This window comes from Dinoponera quadriceps, unplaced genomic scaffold (assembly GCF_001313825.1).
Source record: "Dinoponera quadriceps isolate SergipeBrazil2010 unplaced genomic scaffold, ASM131382v1 scaffold2952, whole genome shotgun sequence".
Classification (NCBI taxonomy): Eukaryota; Metazoa; Arthropoda; class Insecta; order Hymenoptera; family Formicidae; genus Dinoponera; species Dinoponera quadriceps.
In genome coordinates this window covers 667,734-686,225 of record NW_014557517.1, presented here as the reverse complement: position 1 = coordinate 686,225, position 18,492 = coordinate 667,734, and the positions used below count along the sequence as shown (strand labels likewise).

Genomic DNA, 18,492 nt, shown 5'->3' with positions numbered 1-18,492 from the left:
CCCCTCTCTTCTTTTGCGTCGTTTCTCCTCTCGCGTTTACACGCTGTTTATGCGTGCGCGCATCTGCACGGAGGGGGATTATTGTGCGCGGAGGAAAAAGCAGGGGGCCGTCACAGGCGGGAAGGGGGGCAGTCGTGCGTGGCGAATATAAGGGCTGGAAAAGGGACGGCGAGGAAAAAAGGAGAGGTGGTGGCTGCCTGCCCCCCTGTGCGTGCAACTGGTGGAATGCCGTTGAACAAACCACGCGGGGCAGCACCCCTCTCGTTCCCCCGTACGTCCGATTTTAGTCTCACGGCTCATTTTTGCGACAAATTAATTCGCGCGTTCGTACCCGCTCGACTATCAGCTCAGACAAGGTGTGCCCTTGACGTCGGGACACATAATTATTTTCCTCTTGTTACGCACCTTTCTTTCTCTTCCTTTTATACGATTGTACCCGGAAATTTCCAGTCACATCTTGCCGGTCACTAAGGGCGGCATTCACAGTCGGATCTTTTATTTAAAATCCTCTTGAGTTTATCTTTAGATGCGTTGCAGCCGATGAAATATTCACTACAGTATCTGAAGATGAGCTTAAGGCAATCTTGAGTGTAAGATTTGACTATGAATACCGGCCTATAATATATTTTGTTTTGTAAATGACGCACAGTCAGCGTCACGCATGCTCAGTCACAAGAAGGTTGCAGTATTTTTTTTTTATTTGAACTATTACACGATTTTTAGCCTTTCACGTGTATACACTGAAAGAAAAAATTGCTATGTTCAAGTAAATATTTGCTAAGGAATATTGGAGTAGTTTATTTTATTTGAATGAAATAAATATTACTTTAATGTAGCATACTAAAAATGCTACAATGTTACCTTGACAAATATTTATTTGAATGTAGCAACTTTTCTTTTCATTCTAAGAAATGGTACATGGCGCCGATCGTACTCGAGAGGATTTCGTGAAAGAATATTGGAATTGCGAGTTTTTGGTTTTTTTTTTTTTTCGTCAGTTTTTCGTCAATTTGCGACGAATAGAATTTTCGTCACATCTTTCGCATTTTTCGTCGCGAATTAGCGCCAATGAGTTACCGAGTAACCGAGCTGTTTTTCGAGAGTAAAGTTCTCAGAGACCCGCGCGCGATCGTAAGGCCGATGAAAAAAATTCCAGTCACTTGTCGAGCGCGCAGTCGAGCTCGCGCAGTGCGACAGAACGTCTGCAAAGTCTGCATAGGATCCGGGCGATGCAGTGACTCACTGGCGATACGATAGCGTCCCCCATGCATTGCATAACCAAGTCGGCTGTTCGGGTTTCACGGCTACTTTAACATTTCAGCGTTTACGGCTCGCCTGTATTTTTTGTAGGCGTGCGAACCGCTTCCGCGTGACTTTCTCGGAAAATTTTCCGGTCTTTCGAACCAGCGGAAATCCGAGTGTCTCGAGTTTCCACGACGGGAAATAAAATTTCCCTGATATTCGTCGACGTTCACTCAATTTTATCACATTCTCGGCTGTCATTTCTTAACATCGTTTCTTTATTGTTCTTTTCCTAACTCATTTCTTGACAATTGTGTCTTGACAGTCATTCCTTGACTGGTTACATTCTTGACTGTTCAATGTATCCATACTTTTGTGCGACGAAGTTCTCGAGGAATTTAACACGTCGACTGCCGCGCTGAATTTTCACTGATTATTTTAACGCCCAACAAAAGTCTGATTTACCAAAGACGATTAAATGTAATTCGCTGTCATTACGCCGACTTATGACGAGTTCTTGTTGTTGGCAACTTTTAAGAAAATTTAATCGACCGACTAAGCTTGCTTCCCAGCAAGAAACACGAGTTGACACAAGCCTGGTTACATCATCACTTATTCTTATTTCGCACCTGGCAAAGAAAAAGACAATAGATGATATAACTGGACTTGGTGATGGAGACCCTTAGTGAATATAACGTTCGTCGGATCTAACCCGTAACTTGTCTTGGTGTTGCAGAGGAAGCGCGAAAAGCCGGCAGCAGCGTGCTGGTGCACTGTCAGGCCGGGGTGTCGCGTAGCGCGACAATCGCCATCGCCTACATAATGCGGCACAAGGGTCTGTCGATGGTGGAGGCGTACAAGCTGGTGAAGAACGCGCGTCCGATCATCAGTCCGAACCTGAACTTCATGGGGCAGCTGTTGGAGCTCGAGCAGGGCCTGAGGGCGTCCGGCGGTGTCGGCAGCTCCGGAACGTCGGAGGAGCCCGCGACGGGCTGCCACCAATGCAGATGGAGTCACCAGCCCAACAGCGAAGAGGTCACCTCCGGCTGCAGCGTCTGAGGCCGGGTCCTCTCGTATCTCCTTGAGAAAGAGGGAGTCACGAACCAGCGTCTCAACGCGGCGCAAGTTCCGCAAACATATCTCGAGAGGCCGAGCGCGAGTGTCGACGAACGTTCTTCCTGCGCCTCTTCGCGACGGCGGCGGCGACGACGACGGAAAGATCGGTATTGGACGGTCCCATCGTTCTCGGAAAACGCGCGGGGAAGATCCCGCGAATCACCATGAGAGAGTCCCCTCGATATCCGCCGGCTTCTCTCTCTCTCTCTCTCTCTCTCTCTCTCTCTCTCTCTCTCTCTTCCANTCTCTCTCTCTCTCTCTCTCTCTCTCTCTCTCTCTCTCCCTCCCTCCCTCGAACTTCGTATTTTTCGATATTTTAACCGGCGCCTTGTCGCGCTCGCGGGATCTCGGCATCTCTCCAGGGTCGGTGTAAATCTTGAGATCTCCGCACGGTGCGACCGTCCAATTCAAGACGCCGTTCCCACAAAGCAACTCACCGGTCAAATCGAAGGAGTGGACGTACGAGAGAGAAGTACACGTTCTGGCGAGACTCGATGTATCATCACCGTCGACGAGAGAGAAAGAGAGAGAGTCATTTTGTGTCGCGATTCTCACGGAGAGGGAGGACGTTCCGTTCGCGCGAGTCGGGGGTAACTTTGAACGCGCTCTCTCTCTCTCTCTCTCTCTCTCTCTCTNCTCTCTCTCTCTCTCTCTCTCTCTCTCTCTCTCTCTCTCTCTCTCTCTTCCAACTTTTCGATGACGAACAGCAGCAGCGGCGCGTCGAGGGACGTTCGCGCGAGCGACGAGCGCGTACTTGTACTTACGACACAGTGTTCCCTAAACACGTCTGGTCGAGTCAACGGGGAGGCGAGTCGGAGGCTCGCTCTCAAGCAAGCGATCGAGCATTCTTGCGTTTCGTTCACGGTGAGAGGAAGAAGGAAGGAAGACGCCGGCTCGTCGGTTTTATAAGCAGCTCTTGCGATCCGGCGAGAAACTCGAGAGAGGAAATCTTACCAAACGAAAGTCCGTCCTGTAAATCTGCTGTTCTGTAACTTAAAAACCTCTCACACAATTGCAGCGGAGAGAGAAGTTCATTGAGCGCTTAGTGAGTTGGTCTGTTCCTTATAGTTGCATTACCGAACTGAGGCAAGAAGTCCTCTGCTACTGGAGTATTCTTTTGGGTTGTTGATAGATCCAAGAAAATACACCAATCGGAAACAGTAATCATTAAGCGCTCACTGAACTATCTGATCTGTTCTTTTTCGCTGAACTAGTTCGAGAAATTCACGCATACTGAAACGTGAAAATCTCGTACGCTTCGGTGTGTACGTAAATTTCTCGAACTAGTGCAGCCGCGGTTCAGCTAAAAAGAGCAGACTGATAAGTTGTATGTTGAAACGCAGCCGATAGTCCAACGGGAGGATCCATTTTCCGAAAACGAGTTCTTTCATTGAACCATCGGCTGCGTTACGGCAGCGACTTATCGTGTGACGATGCCTTTGCCGTTAAAAGTTGCAGAATATGCCCTATCTGGTTGGCCGCAAACGAACGATATTAATTATATTAAGCCGGTGATCACCGATCTCGCGTTGGAGCATCGCTGAAGGTTATAATCCGCATTAACGATACGGGACAGGGCGAATTGGAGACAGTGTAGCCGCTCATCGGAAGTAAATGAAATCCAAAAATTCATGCGCGTACGTGAAACCTGTGTTCTTCCTACCTTCCTGACAACGCTAGAGCTTGCAACGGGTAAATCGCGCCGCTTGCCTCTCGATTGACTTTCCGCGAACCAGACGCGAAGTTTTCTGCTAGAAGAATAATCGTCCGCACGGGTAAGATAGCCGTCGAATAAATGTGCACGGGGGTGTCTCGGGAGATTCTCCAGTGCGTGAGGGACTGAGGGAGCCACGATTTTCGCAGCGGTCGAGCACAGCGGTAAATTACACTTCCTTCAGAACTTTTAACGGGGAAATTTTTTATTTTCGCGGACAAGCAAAGAGAATATGTCGTCTCTTGTTGATCTCTCAAACGAGCTTTTACTCAAAATTAAGCGTCTGTCTGTTAAAAGGGTAACATGCAACTGTATATATAAGAGAATGTATGTCCCCGCTGCTAACGTGCACTCCCTTCCTCGGGACACCCTGCGCATCAGGATCACGTAAAACGGAATGTTATTTTAATGGTGATTCTATGGATGCGGAAGAAACTGTTCATTAAGTAAGGTTAAAGCGACCGTTGGTTAGTGACATTTGGATAAACTAGAGAGTGAGAGAGGTAGCGGAGAGCGAAAGAAAGGCAACAAAAGGAGGGTAAAAGTAGCAAAGGAGACGGGGGGGGGGAGTTAGATACATCAGTATAACGGAAGCGAATCGATCGAGACCGTCGATACGAAAACGGGAATTCGCCAGTGTTTACGTCTATATGTCGATATCAACGCGGTTGATATTTGATAGAAAAAAAATAATATATCGTTCACTGAAGGTAAATAGTTTAGCTCGTTAAGCTCCCTAGCATTTAAGGATCTGGTTGAGGTCCAACCATCGTGATCTAGTCGTTTGTTGGGATGAGATGATACGTTACGATGCGAATAAGAGACGAGAGGAATCGCGCGAGAAGCCGCTCTGTAACTTACCACATGGAACCCGCTAGAGTGGAGTAATTGTAAGATCGTAATTATTAGACGATAAGAGGCACGAAGCGTGATAGGTGGTACATCGACGCACTTGGGGCGCTGAAATTTCCCGTGAGAAGGGAAACTTCGCACTGCGAACCCTGGGGAAAGTACAAATTCACGTCCGGGAGTTCACGTGTTCCGGTAAAAAATCTGATCGTTCGAATTCCGAGGTTCGCTTTCGAGTCTCGGAGACTCAATTCCGCGTCTCGACTCTGATTTCTCGTAATTTGATCGCAATTTGCCGTTCGCGATCTCGTGACGATGGGCGAGGAGCGGGATCTAATTAATAGCGAATTCGGTCGCCCACATTATACCGGATCGGTAGAAAACTGCTACATGCTGCTTGAAGCCGTTATTGAATTGTAGAAATACTTTGAATAATCAACACGTTCGCGACCAGAGTCACACATGTATGACGTGCCGATCTTTCAGACTCATCTTTACTCCAAATTTTCAGTTTTATTTAAGTGTAAAATTTTCAATTTTACTTAAGTATAAAATTTAAAATATTTTATTTATATATAAAATATTCAATTTTATTTCTACATAAAATTTTCAACTTACGTGTAAAATTTTCAAAATTTTACTTATGCGTGAAATTTTCAGTTTTTCTTCATTATTACATAAATGTGACAGCGATAATTTATCTCCTTGTATTCACGCAAAGAACAAAAAACCAAATCTGTTTCACACAATTGCAGAAAATCGAACATAATGTGAGAAAAGTTTCCCAAATTAGCCATGGTCGCGAACGGTGTTAAATATCAAATCGTCGCGTCTTATTTAGCAGAACATACATCAGTTATTGACATCATCAAGAACTTTCTTCTATGCCATCGACGCTTCATATACTACAGCCTTTGGCGTGTACTTTGTAGCGCGAATGATCGAATTCACCGTGAGAAGATCGAGGCTTCTTCTCTCCGTCTATCTCTTTCCCATCGCTTTCGTTTCTCGGAGATTCAAAATCGCCCCATATACAAGCGCCCCACGCGCGTCCATCCAAACGAAAATCGCCCTTAAACGATATATATATATATATATGAGTATATATATATATATATGAGTATATATATATATACACACGACCAAGCACGAAGTGCTCGAACGAAAGGCTCTCGCGTGAATGTCGCAGCACGTTTGCGGCGAATGTGTGAGATGCCGGCGTGTGACCACGATCTCGCATACGTTTTAAACCGACCAACGGAAGATCACACGCGGACGCCTTCGTAAACTTACTAATCACCGACAGACAATAACTCGGCGGCGAGCGGCCGCGGATCGTGAGATAGAGAAAGAGCAAGGGGGAGAGGGAAGATCAAGTTCCTGGAGGATCGCGACGAGTTCGCTTAATTGTCGATCAATTTCAAAGAACGGTACATATCAGCGAAAGCGTTGCCTTTGCGATGAAACGACACAGAGTACTGAGGAGAGAAAAAAATCGTAGTGAGGCGCACGTTATATGAAAGAACGACTTAAACCAATTAGTTACCTTGCCGGCGATCTAGAGCGAAGGAGGAGAGGCGAGATAGCGTGCGTGTGTGTGTGGTGTTGCATCATAAAATACACGTATTTCTTGCGACGAGCGAGGCAGACATACAGCGGACGAATACGACGATGCTCGCAATAAACGGTTGCGTTAATCAAAAAGGAGCGATAACGGTTAATTAAGAGATCTATTCTTGTTCACGGAACTCGTCGCGCCCTGTTACCTCCCTTATCGCTTTCTGCCTGTCTCGAGAGAAAGAGGGACANGGGGGGGGGGGGGGGTATATTTCGCACTTTCTCGAAAACGATCTCGATGCCACGGCCCCGAAAATAGAGCCTCCCGATTAGATAAAACGAGAGGGCTCGAGAGCGCCAATCAAAGCGATCTAGCGGCACTGATTTCTTGCACGTCGTCGTATCTCCTTCGATTGTTGAGCAACGCACGCGCGAAGGGTCGCTTGTTTTTTTCGAGCTGACGGAAGGGCGCTTTTTTTTAGATCAGCGTCTCTCTCTCTCAAGAGAGAGAAACACAGAGACGCGAGTATATATTTTAGCGAAGTAGTTTTATACACCGCGTTTTCAAGAAGTTACGCGTCGTAAATTCACCGAAGGTGAAGGCTCGAAACCAAGATATCGCAGGGATATTTTTTTTCTTTTAACGGAACGAGAGTCGCAATGATTTCACGTATCACACACACGCGTGCACACGTGCGAAGTAACTCGAGGAGGATCACACGCAGAACGTAGTAGATTTCGGAAAGACGAGGCGAGAAAGTTTGAGCGAGGGAAGGAGGATTTTTTTTCAAAGTGCGCGGAAACAGAGAGACCCCTGTATGATCGGATCCCAACGATTTGTAATTGTACAGCTACGTAGCGATTAGGAGATATTAGCGTAAAGATGTAACTATATTGCGTGCAAGTATTGTATTATATTAAAAATTTATTTAGTTATTTTATGAATAAAAATGCAAACTCTGCCGGTTCACACTGGAACAGCTGCGTGTTTCTCTCTCCCTGCGCACATGGCATCGCCCGCCCGTCCGCTCTGCCCCTAATCCGTCTCTTTCTCTCATTCCCCGTGTGTGTTCCGTTTTAATATTATGTAAAATTATATAAAAATTACTAAAAAAGCCGGCAGCCATGATATCGACACAAATGTTCGATTCTACCCCGCGACTACCATGTTGTGAAGTTATACGAAAACATAACGACACTGTGTTACGCTATGTCAACTGTGTCTCTTGCTGGAAAATTCCTAATAAGTCCGCGGTAGGAGAGACGCAAAAAGCCTTTCTTTCTCGACATCGATCGCATGCATGCCCCACACCCACGAAAAAGAGGACTCGAGGGATTCGCACAATGAATAAACATTTGCCGGATAGCCTGGCGAGATAAAAGTTCTTTCTTTAAACAATTTTACACACTCTCGTTACAATGTCCCGCGCGTTACACAAGTTGCCGCGGAGCTTTCCTAATGAAATGCATTTAATCAATCGTTACAGAATGATCAGAGTCTCTATATGTACATAGAATTTTATTTTTGTACGGCTCGAGCATAATAATAATAATAATAATAATAATAACTATAACTATAACATTAATATATAATAGCAATATAATAATAATAATAATAATAAAATAATTCATGTAATCTTACATCACCGTGTGTTGCAAGTATAAAACTTACGTAGAACATCGATTCTTACAATGTTACAATAGAAAACGGTTTAAGTCGAGTGATCGGCCCTTCTGCAAGGTGTTTCATATGTGTATATATCTGCGTTTGCCCGCGTGTGTAAGTTTTTTTTCGCGTGTCGTCGCGCACACCGAGAGAAGGTGTTACCGAATGAGACGAAAGACCGGCGATTATTAATCAGCGATAGAGAGAGAGAGAGAGAGAGAGAGAGAGAGAGAGAGAGAGAGAGAGAGAGAGAGAGACGCGAAGTATGCATATATGTATCTCGGTAACAACGTGCGCCTGTGCCCGCGACCGAAGCTCAGCAAGAAGTGATCGATTCCTATCGATTTAACAGTGTCCTCTTTACAAGGTGGTCTCTCTATTGCTTTTTACAAAATTTATCTTGTCCCGTGGCGTTGCGAGCTCAGCCTGAAAGAACGCATTCGCGTCTGCCTTTTCCCGTAACCGGCGCTCGCTCTGTGCGACTTTTTTTTCCTTGCTATCGAGAAAGAATCTGCTGCTTTTAATGACTGCATCTGCGATATACGCTAAAGTTAGCTTTACTCTACTTAGGTATGTCTTCTTTATTGCCTAGGATGATCCACAAATCATGCATCAGAGAGGCGACGGGGGAAATTCCCAAGATCACACGACGCGAATATGCGCGGAACATTGTATGGCATACTGTACAAAGGACTTAAGCTCGGCCTACAATGTCCTCTTTGCGTCTTGCTTCTGCCTTTAACATGGTTCGCAATAGACAGTAGGAGTATGTTTATACGAAGGAAGACTAAGAAATTAACCAATCATAGTTGATTATTCTTCTTACATTCGAATATGATTGTCAATTCCTTATTCTTACTTCTCACGAACATACTCCTACTGCCCGTTGTAGACTACGCTTTTTACTTCTTGTTTCTTGTCTCCTTGTCGCCTAGAATCAAGAAACGTCGTCATGTACAATTTGTTTCTTCTATTACTTCACATGGACCAATCACAAAGTAAGAGTTTTGTTTTCACAGACACTAAATGCATGATATTCTTTAACCGTTTGAGTGCCACGGGCCTTTCTCATTTCCCGATCGAAACTTGCCAAGCGGCGCGATAGCGCTTGTTATATTCCGTGTCGAAACTTGCCAAGCGGCGCGATAGCGCTTGTTATATTCCGTGTCGAAAATTGCCAAGCGGCGCGATAGCGCTTGTTTTATTCCGTGTCGAAACTTGCCAAGCGACGCGATTGCGCTGTTTTCAGCTTACATGCAATAATCATTTCATATCTCTTTTTACCGAAGATTGAAAGGTCACCGTAAAGTTGTGCATCGAGAAAAACCGAGCCTGCTGTGATTATGGGCTTCGCAGCCCAGAGCGTTGCAGTTTTCAGAAGAGAACAGAAGAAGCGCGATCGCGCCGCTTGGCACTCAAACGGTTAAGGTAGTCTATATTCATTGGCTTAAAATGATACGCTCGTCCAAAAAGTCCTCGTCCGATGTTTATAAAAGCTCTAGTCCTATTGCTGTCTAATGTAATGTAATATATTTTTGTGCCTCTTGTGCTTTTTGTCGCCTGAGATAAAAGTTAACGAATTACGGTAGAAGCAAGCGACAAAACACACAATTGTCGGTAAAACAGTACGTCAAGAAGCACAAGAAATAAAAAGCAAGTATTTAAAAATAGTAGCACAATTCTTTGGAATTTGGAACATTCAAACATTTCAAACATTTGTAGATAGGTAACCAGAAAGCCTCTAATAGAAGAAAGACGCCAACAGGGTCACATGACCAGCTACCAGCTCTGTGATTGGCTAACTGTAATTCCTGCTCCTGTGGATTCAGTGGAGCGTCTGTGTTAGAAACTGTTAGACACTGAAATATATTCATACAGGAAGAGGCATCGAAAAGTGAAGACAGTGAAGCCGACAGAGAGGCCAACTTGAGAGCATCCTTTCTTTGTAATATGACGCGTCATACGCGTCATAAGCTCTCTTTAGAAAGAGATGGGTTGCTTCAATCTATCTGTTTCAGGCACGTTTTTCGTAAATAGGCGTTATATGGCACAGTGCCATATATAAGTATACTTATATTTCAGCGGTTAGAGAGAGAGAGAGAGAGAGTTAGAGAGTCAGTAGCTGCTGTGTGATTGGCTGACAGAGTACATGGTTCACGTGATTCTGTTGGCGCCTCTTTCATACTAAAGACTCTCCGTGAATAACCGATTCGGATCGATGTTTATAGGACATTTTATAAAACATTACTTCAATTTATATCCGAAACGTGCTCCTTAAGATTGTACAGTATGCCATGTAACACCCTGTATATACTCCCGATTTATTGAATCCAATATCTAGACTCTTAGATCTACGTCTAACTTAAGTTCCATCGACTCCCGCGCGAATTACAAACTAACTTGACCGTATATTCTATTAAGTCTTTAGCCTTTCGTTATCTTTAGAAGGAAACAAAAAAAGATCAAAGGGTCAGCACGATTCCCGCTTTATCCCACAACGTACCCGCCGAGAGTAACGAGACGCAACGCGGAAAGAAATCCCAGCGCCACCCATTTATACTTTGTTAAAAGTATTGAAATAAACCATGTGGTTTATGGAGAAGAAATATAAACAATATCTCGTGAGAAAGGGTGGTGTTCTCGACGAAGAAGGAACAAAGAACAATCCTCGGATCACGTTGTGATTTTTGCTTTGTGCGAAATTCACGAGAAAGCATAAAGACATCGCAACAACGAGAAACGTCGAGGTGTCTGATGCGCGGAGCGCAACTTTTAGGCTGGGTTTACAATAGGTGCAGTAGGCCTTTTGCTCTAAACGCTAAATTGTAACGTAATTTCCAGCAAAAAGCCTTTCCTACGTTATCAGACGTTGCAAAATTTTAACGTTGTACGTCACTAGTCCTACACTTGGACCAGTATTTGTAATTTTAGCCGGATGAGTAACCCCCAGATCTTTCATATACCAAAAAAATCCATATAAAATGTCATCTGTCAAAAAAAAAAGAAAAAAATTCGTAGATATATTTAACATCGTCTTCAGTTTATTTTCAGATATTGTACGGCTTCTTTTATTATCTACGAAGCTTCATAGCCAGTAAAACAAGCCGTACAATATCTGAAGATGAACTGAAGACGAAGTTAAATATAAGATCTATAAATACCGGGCCAAATTTACGACTAGCGACGCCCGACAAACGACGTATCGTGTAACAGGCTTAAATTATTACGACTTTTAGGAACGTAGGAAACTGTCAAAAATTATATCTTATTACTTGGGGTAGAAAAAGCTAAAAGACCGTCTACAATAGTAAAGTATGCAGCGAGATGTAAGCAGCAAGCTAATTGATCAACCGGATTCTTACAGTCTAAAAATAATCGACTGCGATTGATCAATTAGTCTACGTCTTATTGTACTTTACGGTTATTGTAGACAGTCTTTAACACGCATGACACGCAGGATCCGCACCATTGTATACCTTGTTAGCAGCGCGCGTTGGTGCGGATCCGCGTCCACAAAAAAATTCGCTCGATTTAGTATTAATACAGTGATAAAGACATATATAAATTTCTGTAATGCTGACCAGTTATTTACACTTGCAAAAATCTCACTTTAGTACCATGGAGGACCTTCGAAAATTTAGCGAGCAGTGAACGTGTTAAATGCTTACTACACCTATCGCAGATCCGGATTTACCTCCGCAACCTCGCAACTTTTTGCGAACTTTCGAATGAGAGAGAGAAAGAGAGAAAGAGAGAGAAAACGCGAGATCGTCTCGCGTTCCGTATACGCGGAGAAATACATCGTAGAGCGCAATAATATCAACAACAATAATTAAAGGTATAATCAACACGCGTGATTTTCAGTCGTTTGCTCTGCGAGCCGCGCGAGCTGCGTGACGATCACTCCGACGAGCGCAAAACAATCGAAAAAAGAAAAGAATTATAGCGGGCTAGACGAGATAAGAGAAAAGAATAGACGCGATGCGCGACTTATGGTTCATCCTGGTAGCTGCTCGGCGATTATCGTACGGAGCGCAGAATCGATAGGGCTTATGTGATCTTTCGCGACGGGCGAAGGAATTCAATTGCTGGCTAGGGCGGCCATCGCGCGAATCAACGTGGCGTTCTCCTCACGGAGCCGCTCGCGCTCCACGGCCATCTCGTGTTGTTGCTTCAGCAGACGCGCCTCCAACGCCATTATTTTGTGGTCCCGATCCTCCAGGAGGGACAGCAGCCTCCTGTTCTCCTCCTGCGCCCGCTCGATCAGCTAGAAAGCGCCGAGGTAATTGACATTTAATGAACAACAGTGTATATTCCATTCGTGATGTTGAAAACGCTCAGTACGCGCGGGCATTATCAATAAATTTATTAATAAATAAAAATGTATTAATAAAGAAATAAAAAAAAAGATATATATAATTATATAACATAAAGCTGTTAATATAAATTAATTGATATGCAATTAAACTGCTTTATTAATGCAAATTAATACATAAATTTATTAATATAAACTGACATACAAATGTATTAACCCTTTGCACACGAGGGCTCCGCTCCGAAGCCCTCGAATGCAAAGGGTTAATATAAGTCAATATGAATTTACTAATTATAATGAAAATAACAAGTGAGAAATTCGTGAATTTATAAATAAATTCATTAGTGAAATTTCACTTGTTAACGAAGCACCCACCTCGTGCGGATTGTCGCCTGTTGGTGTCGGCAATCTCGGCCTGCCAGTCGCGTTGACGGGTGCCTGCGGCTCGTGGTTACCGTGGTCCGATTGATTGATGCTGTCGGATTGGTTGAGGGAATCGAACTCCTCGTCGTCGGCCTCCAGATCCGAGTGACTAAAAAGCACACGTCGACAAACGTGTGATTACGTCTCGCTCTTATCGCGTCCGCTGGTTTTACAACTCTCTCCTACATTTAATAACTTGCATTTCTGCCGATTGCATTAGGCACGACCGTCGATGCGGATACAAAGGATATATATCGGGTGTGCTTTAATTCCAGCGCGGAATATACCACCGTCGTCGTTGCGCCGTAATCAAAGAGCGTTCCTGCTTCTCGATAGGAAGCCACGATCAATTGGGAGTAGCCGACGAGGCGTATCTCCAATTAGAAAACCAGGACACAACCTCGTCTTCAATTGAAATCTAATCGGGCTCTCGATCGTCTCCCGCATATTATATCCTTTGTGCCGCAACAAGTCCTTCGTGTTCGGATTTTTCTCTTTTCTTTCTTTTGCCGGTTGGATAGATCAATTTCTCCACCCGTCACCGTATCCGCTCCGCGCATTACAACGGTCGGATAATTGAGAATATCATCGATTACATAGGATTATGTGTACGTACATCGGGACAAGACGACGGATCCGCTAAAATGTTCGTTAATCCGAGATCCTACTAGCGCTATCGTACTTCGTACAGGTCGTGCCTAATCGTAGTTTCATGTGTTTTACGACATGGCGCACTTACCAACTGTGCCTAACTATACATGACCTGTATGAAGTACGGTAGTGCCTAGAAAAGCAATCGTGATTCATTAAAAAGGACAGTCAGACAGACAGCTACTGCGCTAATCACACAGAGATCGCGCTATCCAATTATCGTTAATTACGTGTGAAGATACCTTTTGTTTCGCCTCTGCGTGTACATTCGGGCGGTCCGTTCCTGAAACATGCGCGCTCTTTAAGCGACCAGTCGGAGGAAGAAGTGATGAAGAAAGAGGAAAGAGAGAAGAGAGAAATACACTCTATCGATCTGATGTAAAATTGACGAGCACTCAGCCGCTGTTCCATTAATAATTCCTCTTCTTTGCGAAAATTGTCAATCGCACAGCAGTTGCGTAGCTCGCCATTTTCTCAATTGCCGTTCCGATAATCAACTAATTTCCCGATCGTGACGTTCCATCTCGGAAATTCTGCGAGTTAATTTCAAGCCTTTTCTCTCTCTCTCTCTCTCTCTCTCTCTCTCCCCGCCATCTCCCCGCTCTCTCCCTCGCACACGTAAGAATGTAAGAAGCTGGCGTTGACTGCACTTACTTCGATCAATTCGTGATCAAGAAATTCATTGTGATGCGTGTTGTGCTTAGTTTCGAGGCAAGTGCCGCTAAGTTCTTCCTCGTCCTCGCCCGTACTACCACCAGTGCTCTGAGAAATTATGCGTTTTACCAAATGTCGCAGACATACACTTGTATACAACATTTACACATGAAAGGACAGGGTAAGCTATCCCATAAGTAATAGCGGCGTATCGCCTGTCTTAGCATTACGATTCGAGAAAATGTCTTTCACTATCTCAATCAGGGCGTCTACTCAAGCCTGAGGAAAAAACTCCCTGAGAATTCCCGGACACTTTCCAGGCAATTTGTTAAATTTCAGGTAAAATAAAAGTATTTTTAAATATATCTTGTAAATGAATATATATATATATATATATATATTATATATTTACCGGAATATATATATATATATTTACCGTGCTAGAGTCCTTAATATTTTCCGTTCATAAAAGTTTATAAATCATAAAATAAAATTAATGAATAAAAATAATAGAGTGGAAATAAATAAGAATAGACATGAAAAATTAAGAATCACTCGAGTTCCAATAATTGAATTTGAAAAACGGTTTAAAGAAACTGTGAGGACAAAAAGAAATTAATATTTTAAATAGTTTACGCTGCATACAAATTTTCAGATATTTTGTTTTCAAAAGTTACAAACAAAACAATTATATGATGCATAACCGGCATAAAAAAAATCAACTTTCATAAAATTGTTACAAAATATTAAAATAAATATCTATCTTAATTAGACAAAATTTCCCCCCTACACGAAATCGTTGTCTTCAATACTGAATACCGGATTAGTCGTAGAATCAGTGCGCTCTCAACATCATAGCAATATAATTAAACATTTAAATTATATACGCAAGTATGAAACAAAAGAGAAAAGTATTATAAGCATAAAGAAATATTTAAATTCCCTAATTTTCCCAGGCATGAACAAATTCCCCGGAGAATTCCGGAGTTTTTCCAGATTTTTCCAGTAGACACCCTGTCAATTTCGACCAATACGTTAACTTAATTCATCTCGTGATACCGATAGAGACGAATAATGACGATGAATAATCCGGCGATCAGAAAGCTGATTAGAAAGATATTTCCCATCGAGATCTAAGAATGACCGATAACTTATCGTCGTTCTTCTTATAATGGATCACTCGTCACCGCGAACATCTCGAGGCAATTTCGAACGATAGCCACCCTCCCTCTCTCTCTCTCTCTCTCTTTCTCTCGCAATCTTTTCTGACTGTCGAGATCGGTCATCTCTTCTCGTAATAGAAATTCAGTCACGGAGCGCTCGGCGACCTTAAGGGCCTATAAGTGAGAGTTCCAAGTTCTCAGGAGTTGCATCGTCACGATGCAGAAGCATCCTAACGTCGCGCAGTTACTTATGGGGTGACTGACGGGTAACAATGGCGAACCTCTGTCGACGGTAAATGCACGACCCCTGTGCTACGCCGTTTTTCTCGTAGTTTCCGTCGATCACGTTGCTGCTTCCCCTTGTTTATATGCGTTGGCCTGTGCAAACAGGATACGACACTAAAGACACTAGAACCAGATCCAGAAAGTATTATTAGGCAATTACGTAAAGTTCCGTGTATCAAGGATGTTGGCTAATGGACACTCCAAGCACGATAATAATGAGAAAGATCGTTTTTCTTTTAATGGTCTCTCAATCGGTTCCACAAAGCGCATGCGACCGCGACGATACGTACCGGCCGGTCACGCGTTTGTCCTGCTTCCTGATGATCGGCTTGCTCTGCAGGTTTTCGTGCTCGGGCGGAAGCACGGGATTCGAACTTGCATCGTAAGCGCCCTGCGACTCCTCCACGTCCGGTGTGCTCTCTGAAAAGTGAAGCATTGCGAGCGATTAGTGATAAAACCGGCCGAAATCGTTAAGGCTCGAGTAACAGTGAATCATGACTGTTATCTGGACGTTATCTGAAAATTGGCCACAATTGTGCAAGAAGGGCCCAACTCACAGTAGAGTACCATTTCGAGAAACGTGAAAATGAAAATTTCACGCATGATTCGAAAAGTATAGACACAAGGTTGCTACAGACCGGGAAGACCGGGAAAAGTCACGAAAAAATATAAAACAACCTGGAATTTTCAATATTTTTCTCACAATTCCCTCAAATGTCCTCAATCTTTTATATTCTTTTTTTTCAATGTTCATTTATTTTCCGTCGGCCTGAATTCGCATTCAGGATTATATTGTGTTACTAAACTTTTAAGTTTGCGTTGTTCTTCTAATAATGCAAGTTACCTTTCGTGCAATCGCTGCTTCTGAACGTTAAAGTTTAAGATTACATATTACTCATGGAAAATTCTCCACTGTCATCTGGAAAATACGATAAAGTCAGGAAATTGCAAAATATATTTTACGTGACAACTCTGAAGTAGCACTGAGATTTTACAATCGTTCAAGAGAAGTTTATAATCCATCTTCTTCTCTTTAAGGATATTCATGACAAGCTTAACTCTGAAAAAAATTGGTACAAAAGACGCAATCGGTAGAAAATGAAAGCAGTTTTTTAAATTAATTTTAGGCGTCCATAAGGTTTGGATCTTTTTGCTTTATATAGAAAAACGTACGTAAACTGCCTATTAACAAGAAAATCTCAAAACTCATAATTTTGTGGGTCGGATCCTTCTTTCATAACAATATAGCTTGGCTCTGTGTATTGACACACAGTCGGAATGTCCTGGAAATCATTAGCGTTAATTACAACTGCAATTTAGCTGTTTTGGAAAATTACGTTAGTTTCCTATTGCAATAATTTCGAATAAAACGCTCCGAAAGCACCGTAGCCATGTCAAAGTCACCCTGGTTTTAATCCGAGCTCTATGATTTGTACTAATTCCGAACGGTACTTACTTATCTGACAGATAAGTTATCATATTTACATTTCAAATTTACACGTGAAACCTCAGGAATCTACGGACTTTCGCGACTCAGGAATTTAAAGAGAGTCTTAGGTTTTTCTAAATTCACAGCAGCAAAATCTCCGAGATCCGCATGATTAGAGATCAGGAAATTTCACATTTGCAAGCGTACTTCCGAAATAGTCCTACACGCACGTACTTTGAAAGCTTATGGAAGACACATCTCCTGTCCTCGGTGGGCCCACCCGAGCCCTGGCGGTTCTGATCCTGGACCTCCTGGACGTCAACTCGAAGTCGTTGTCGAAGTCCTCCTGGCTGACGGAGCTGGAGGCCATGCCGGTGACGTCGCTGCAACGGGGAGGAATATCTCGCTCGTGAGTCCGCACTCGCGGCACATACAGCACTGTCAAGAGTGTGTGCAAAGAGAGAAAAAAAATGGGTCCTTACAAAAAATACCTGGACATCTGAACAAAGGGGTAGGTTGTGTGACGTGCGATACCTGTGGAGATGATCGTCCCCGCAGTCCTGTTTACTGGAGCCTAGCGCTCAGATTTTTAGGCTACCGTTCAGGACTCGTCTGAGAAAAAGTGAGAAGGAAGAGAAGTCGAGAAGAGAGCTTGAAGAAGAAGAAGAGAGAGAGAAAGAAAGAGAGAGAGAGAGAGACGAGCTCGCGTGCGAAAGAGAAAAAAAACCCCACACACATACATACATACGCGCGCGCGCGCGCGCACGCACAAAAAGAAGCGTGCGCAGGTAAGAGAGCGAACGTAAAATCGAGAGCGAACTTGATCGAGGAATCACCTGAAGAGGAGGCCCTCGGCTGCCGATCCGGTGACTCACTCCGCCGACCCGAATGAAGGATTGACAGCTGTCAGCCGACGTGAACGACGACCATAAACATCGACCGGAACGAGCCAAACATAGTTAGAACGTAGCCACTAACTAGATCGACGTATCGATCGTCGCTGCTGGGAAGGCAGGCAGGTCGAGGGAATCGAGAAAGGTGCTTTTCGTCCGCCGTAAACTATACACACTACCATGGAACCTACTAGTAACTGCCAGTAACTGCTGGTGACTAGTCTCCCTCTTTCTTTCTCTTTCTGTTGATAACCGCGCTGCACCAGGCCCGTAACAGAGGGGTACCCTCGAGGCCCGCCGTGCAGAAAAGAAAATGAATGGTGTTCGAAAAATGACAGAAGAGGTGTTTCAGTGAGGATGTGTTATATTCTCCGAAAAGTTGGGTTTCATGGGAAATCTGATAATTAATAAAGGTAAACTATAGCTGCGTTCGGTTTTGCAGGTCGGTAACGTCGGTTCACTCTTAAGATTATTTTGAGATAATTTTTATCCAATGAAACGACTTTGGAGGAACCAGAGCGAACCGAGGCTCCAA

At 43.7% G+C, this 18,492-nt stretch overlaps 2 protein-coding genes across 10 annotated transcripts in view; one reads left to right on the top strand and one right to left on the bottom strand.

The window, feature by feature from the left end:
• The window catches only part of LOC106749209 (dual specificity protein phosphatase 10), a 37,805-nt gene extending 35,227 nt beyond the window's left edge, over positions 1-2,578 (top strand). For all 3 annotated transcript variants that reach the window (XM_014628429.1, XM_014628428.1, XM_014628430.1), the window contains one exon: positions 1,979-2,578. In XM_014628429.1, coding sequence (XP_014483915.1) covers positions 1,979-2,301 — 323 coding nt within the window. In that variant the 3' untranslated portion in view covers positions 2,302-2,578. The remainder of the gene's footprint in view (positions 1-1,978) is intronic.
• Positions 2,579-11,693: 9,115 nt separating this feature from the next.
• Positions 11,694-18,198, bottom strand: LOC106749207 (PRKC apoptosis WT1 regulator protein-like). 7 transcript variants are annotated; one of them, XM_014628419.1, is made up of 9 exons: positions 17,901-18,196; positions 17,556-17,676; positions 17,299-17,447; positions 15,926-16,055; positions 15,632-15,758; positions 14,188-14,295; positions 13,776-13,816; positions 12,835-12,991; positions 11,694-12,411 (listed from the first exon to the last, which is right to left on the bottom strand). In XM_014628419.1, exons 2-9 carry the CDS (start codon positions 17,561-17,563, stop codon positions 12,226-12,228), a joined length of 906 nt encoding a protein of 301 aa, XP_014483905.1. In that variant the 5' UTR covers positions 17,564-17,676; positions 17,901-18,196; the 3' UTR covers positions 11,694-12,225. The 7 variants fall into 7 exon arrangements, with proteins under 7 accessions (XP_014483905.1, XP_014483909.1, XP_014483904.1 ...); XM_014628423.1 differs by having other exon boundaries at positions 17,299-17,502; positions 17,599-17,676; XM_014628418.1 differs by having other exon boundaries at positions 17,547-17,676; positions 17,901-18,195.
• Between the last annotated feature and the right edge of the window lie 294 nt (positions 18,199-18,492).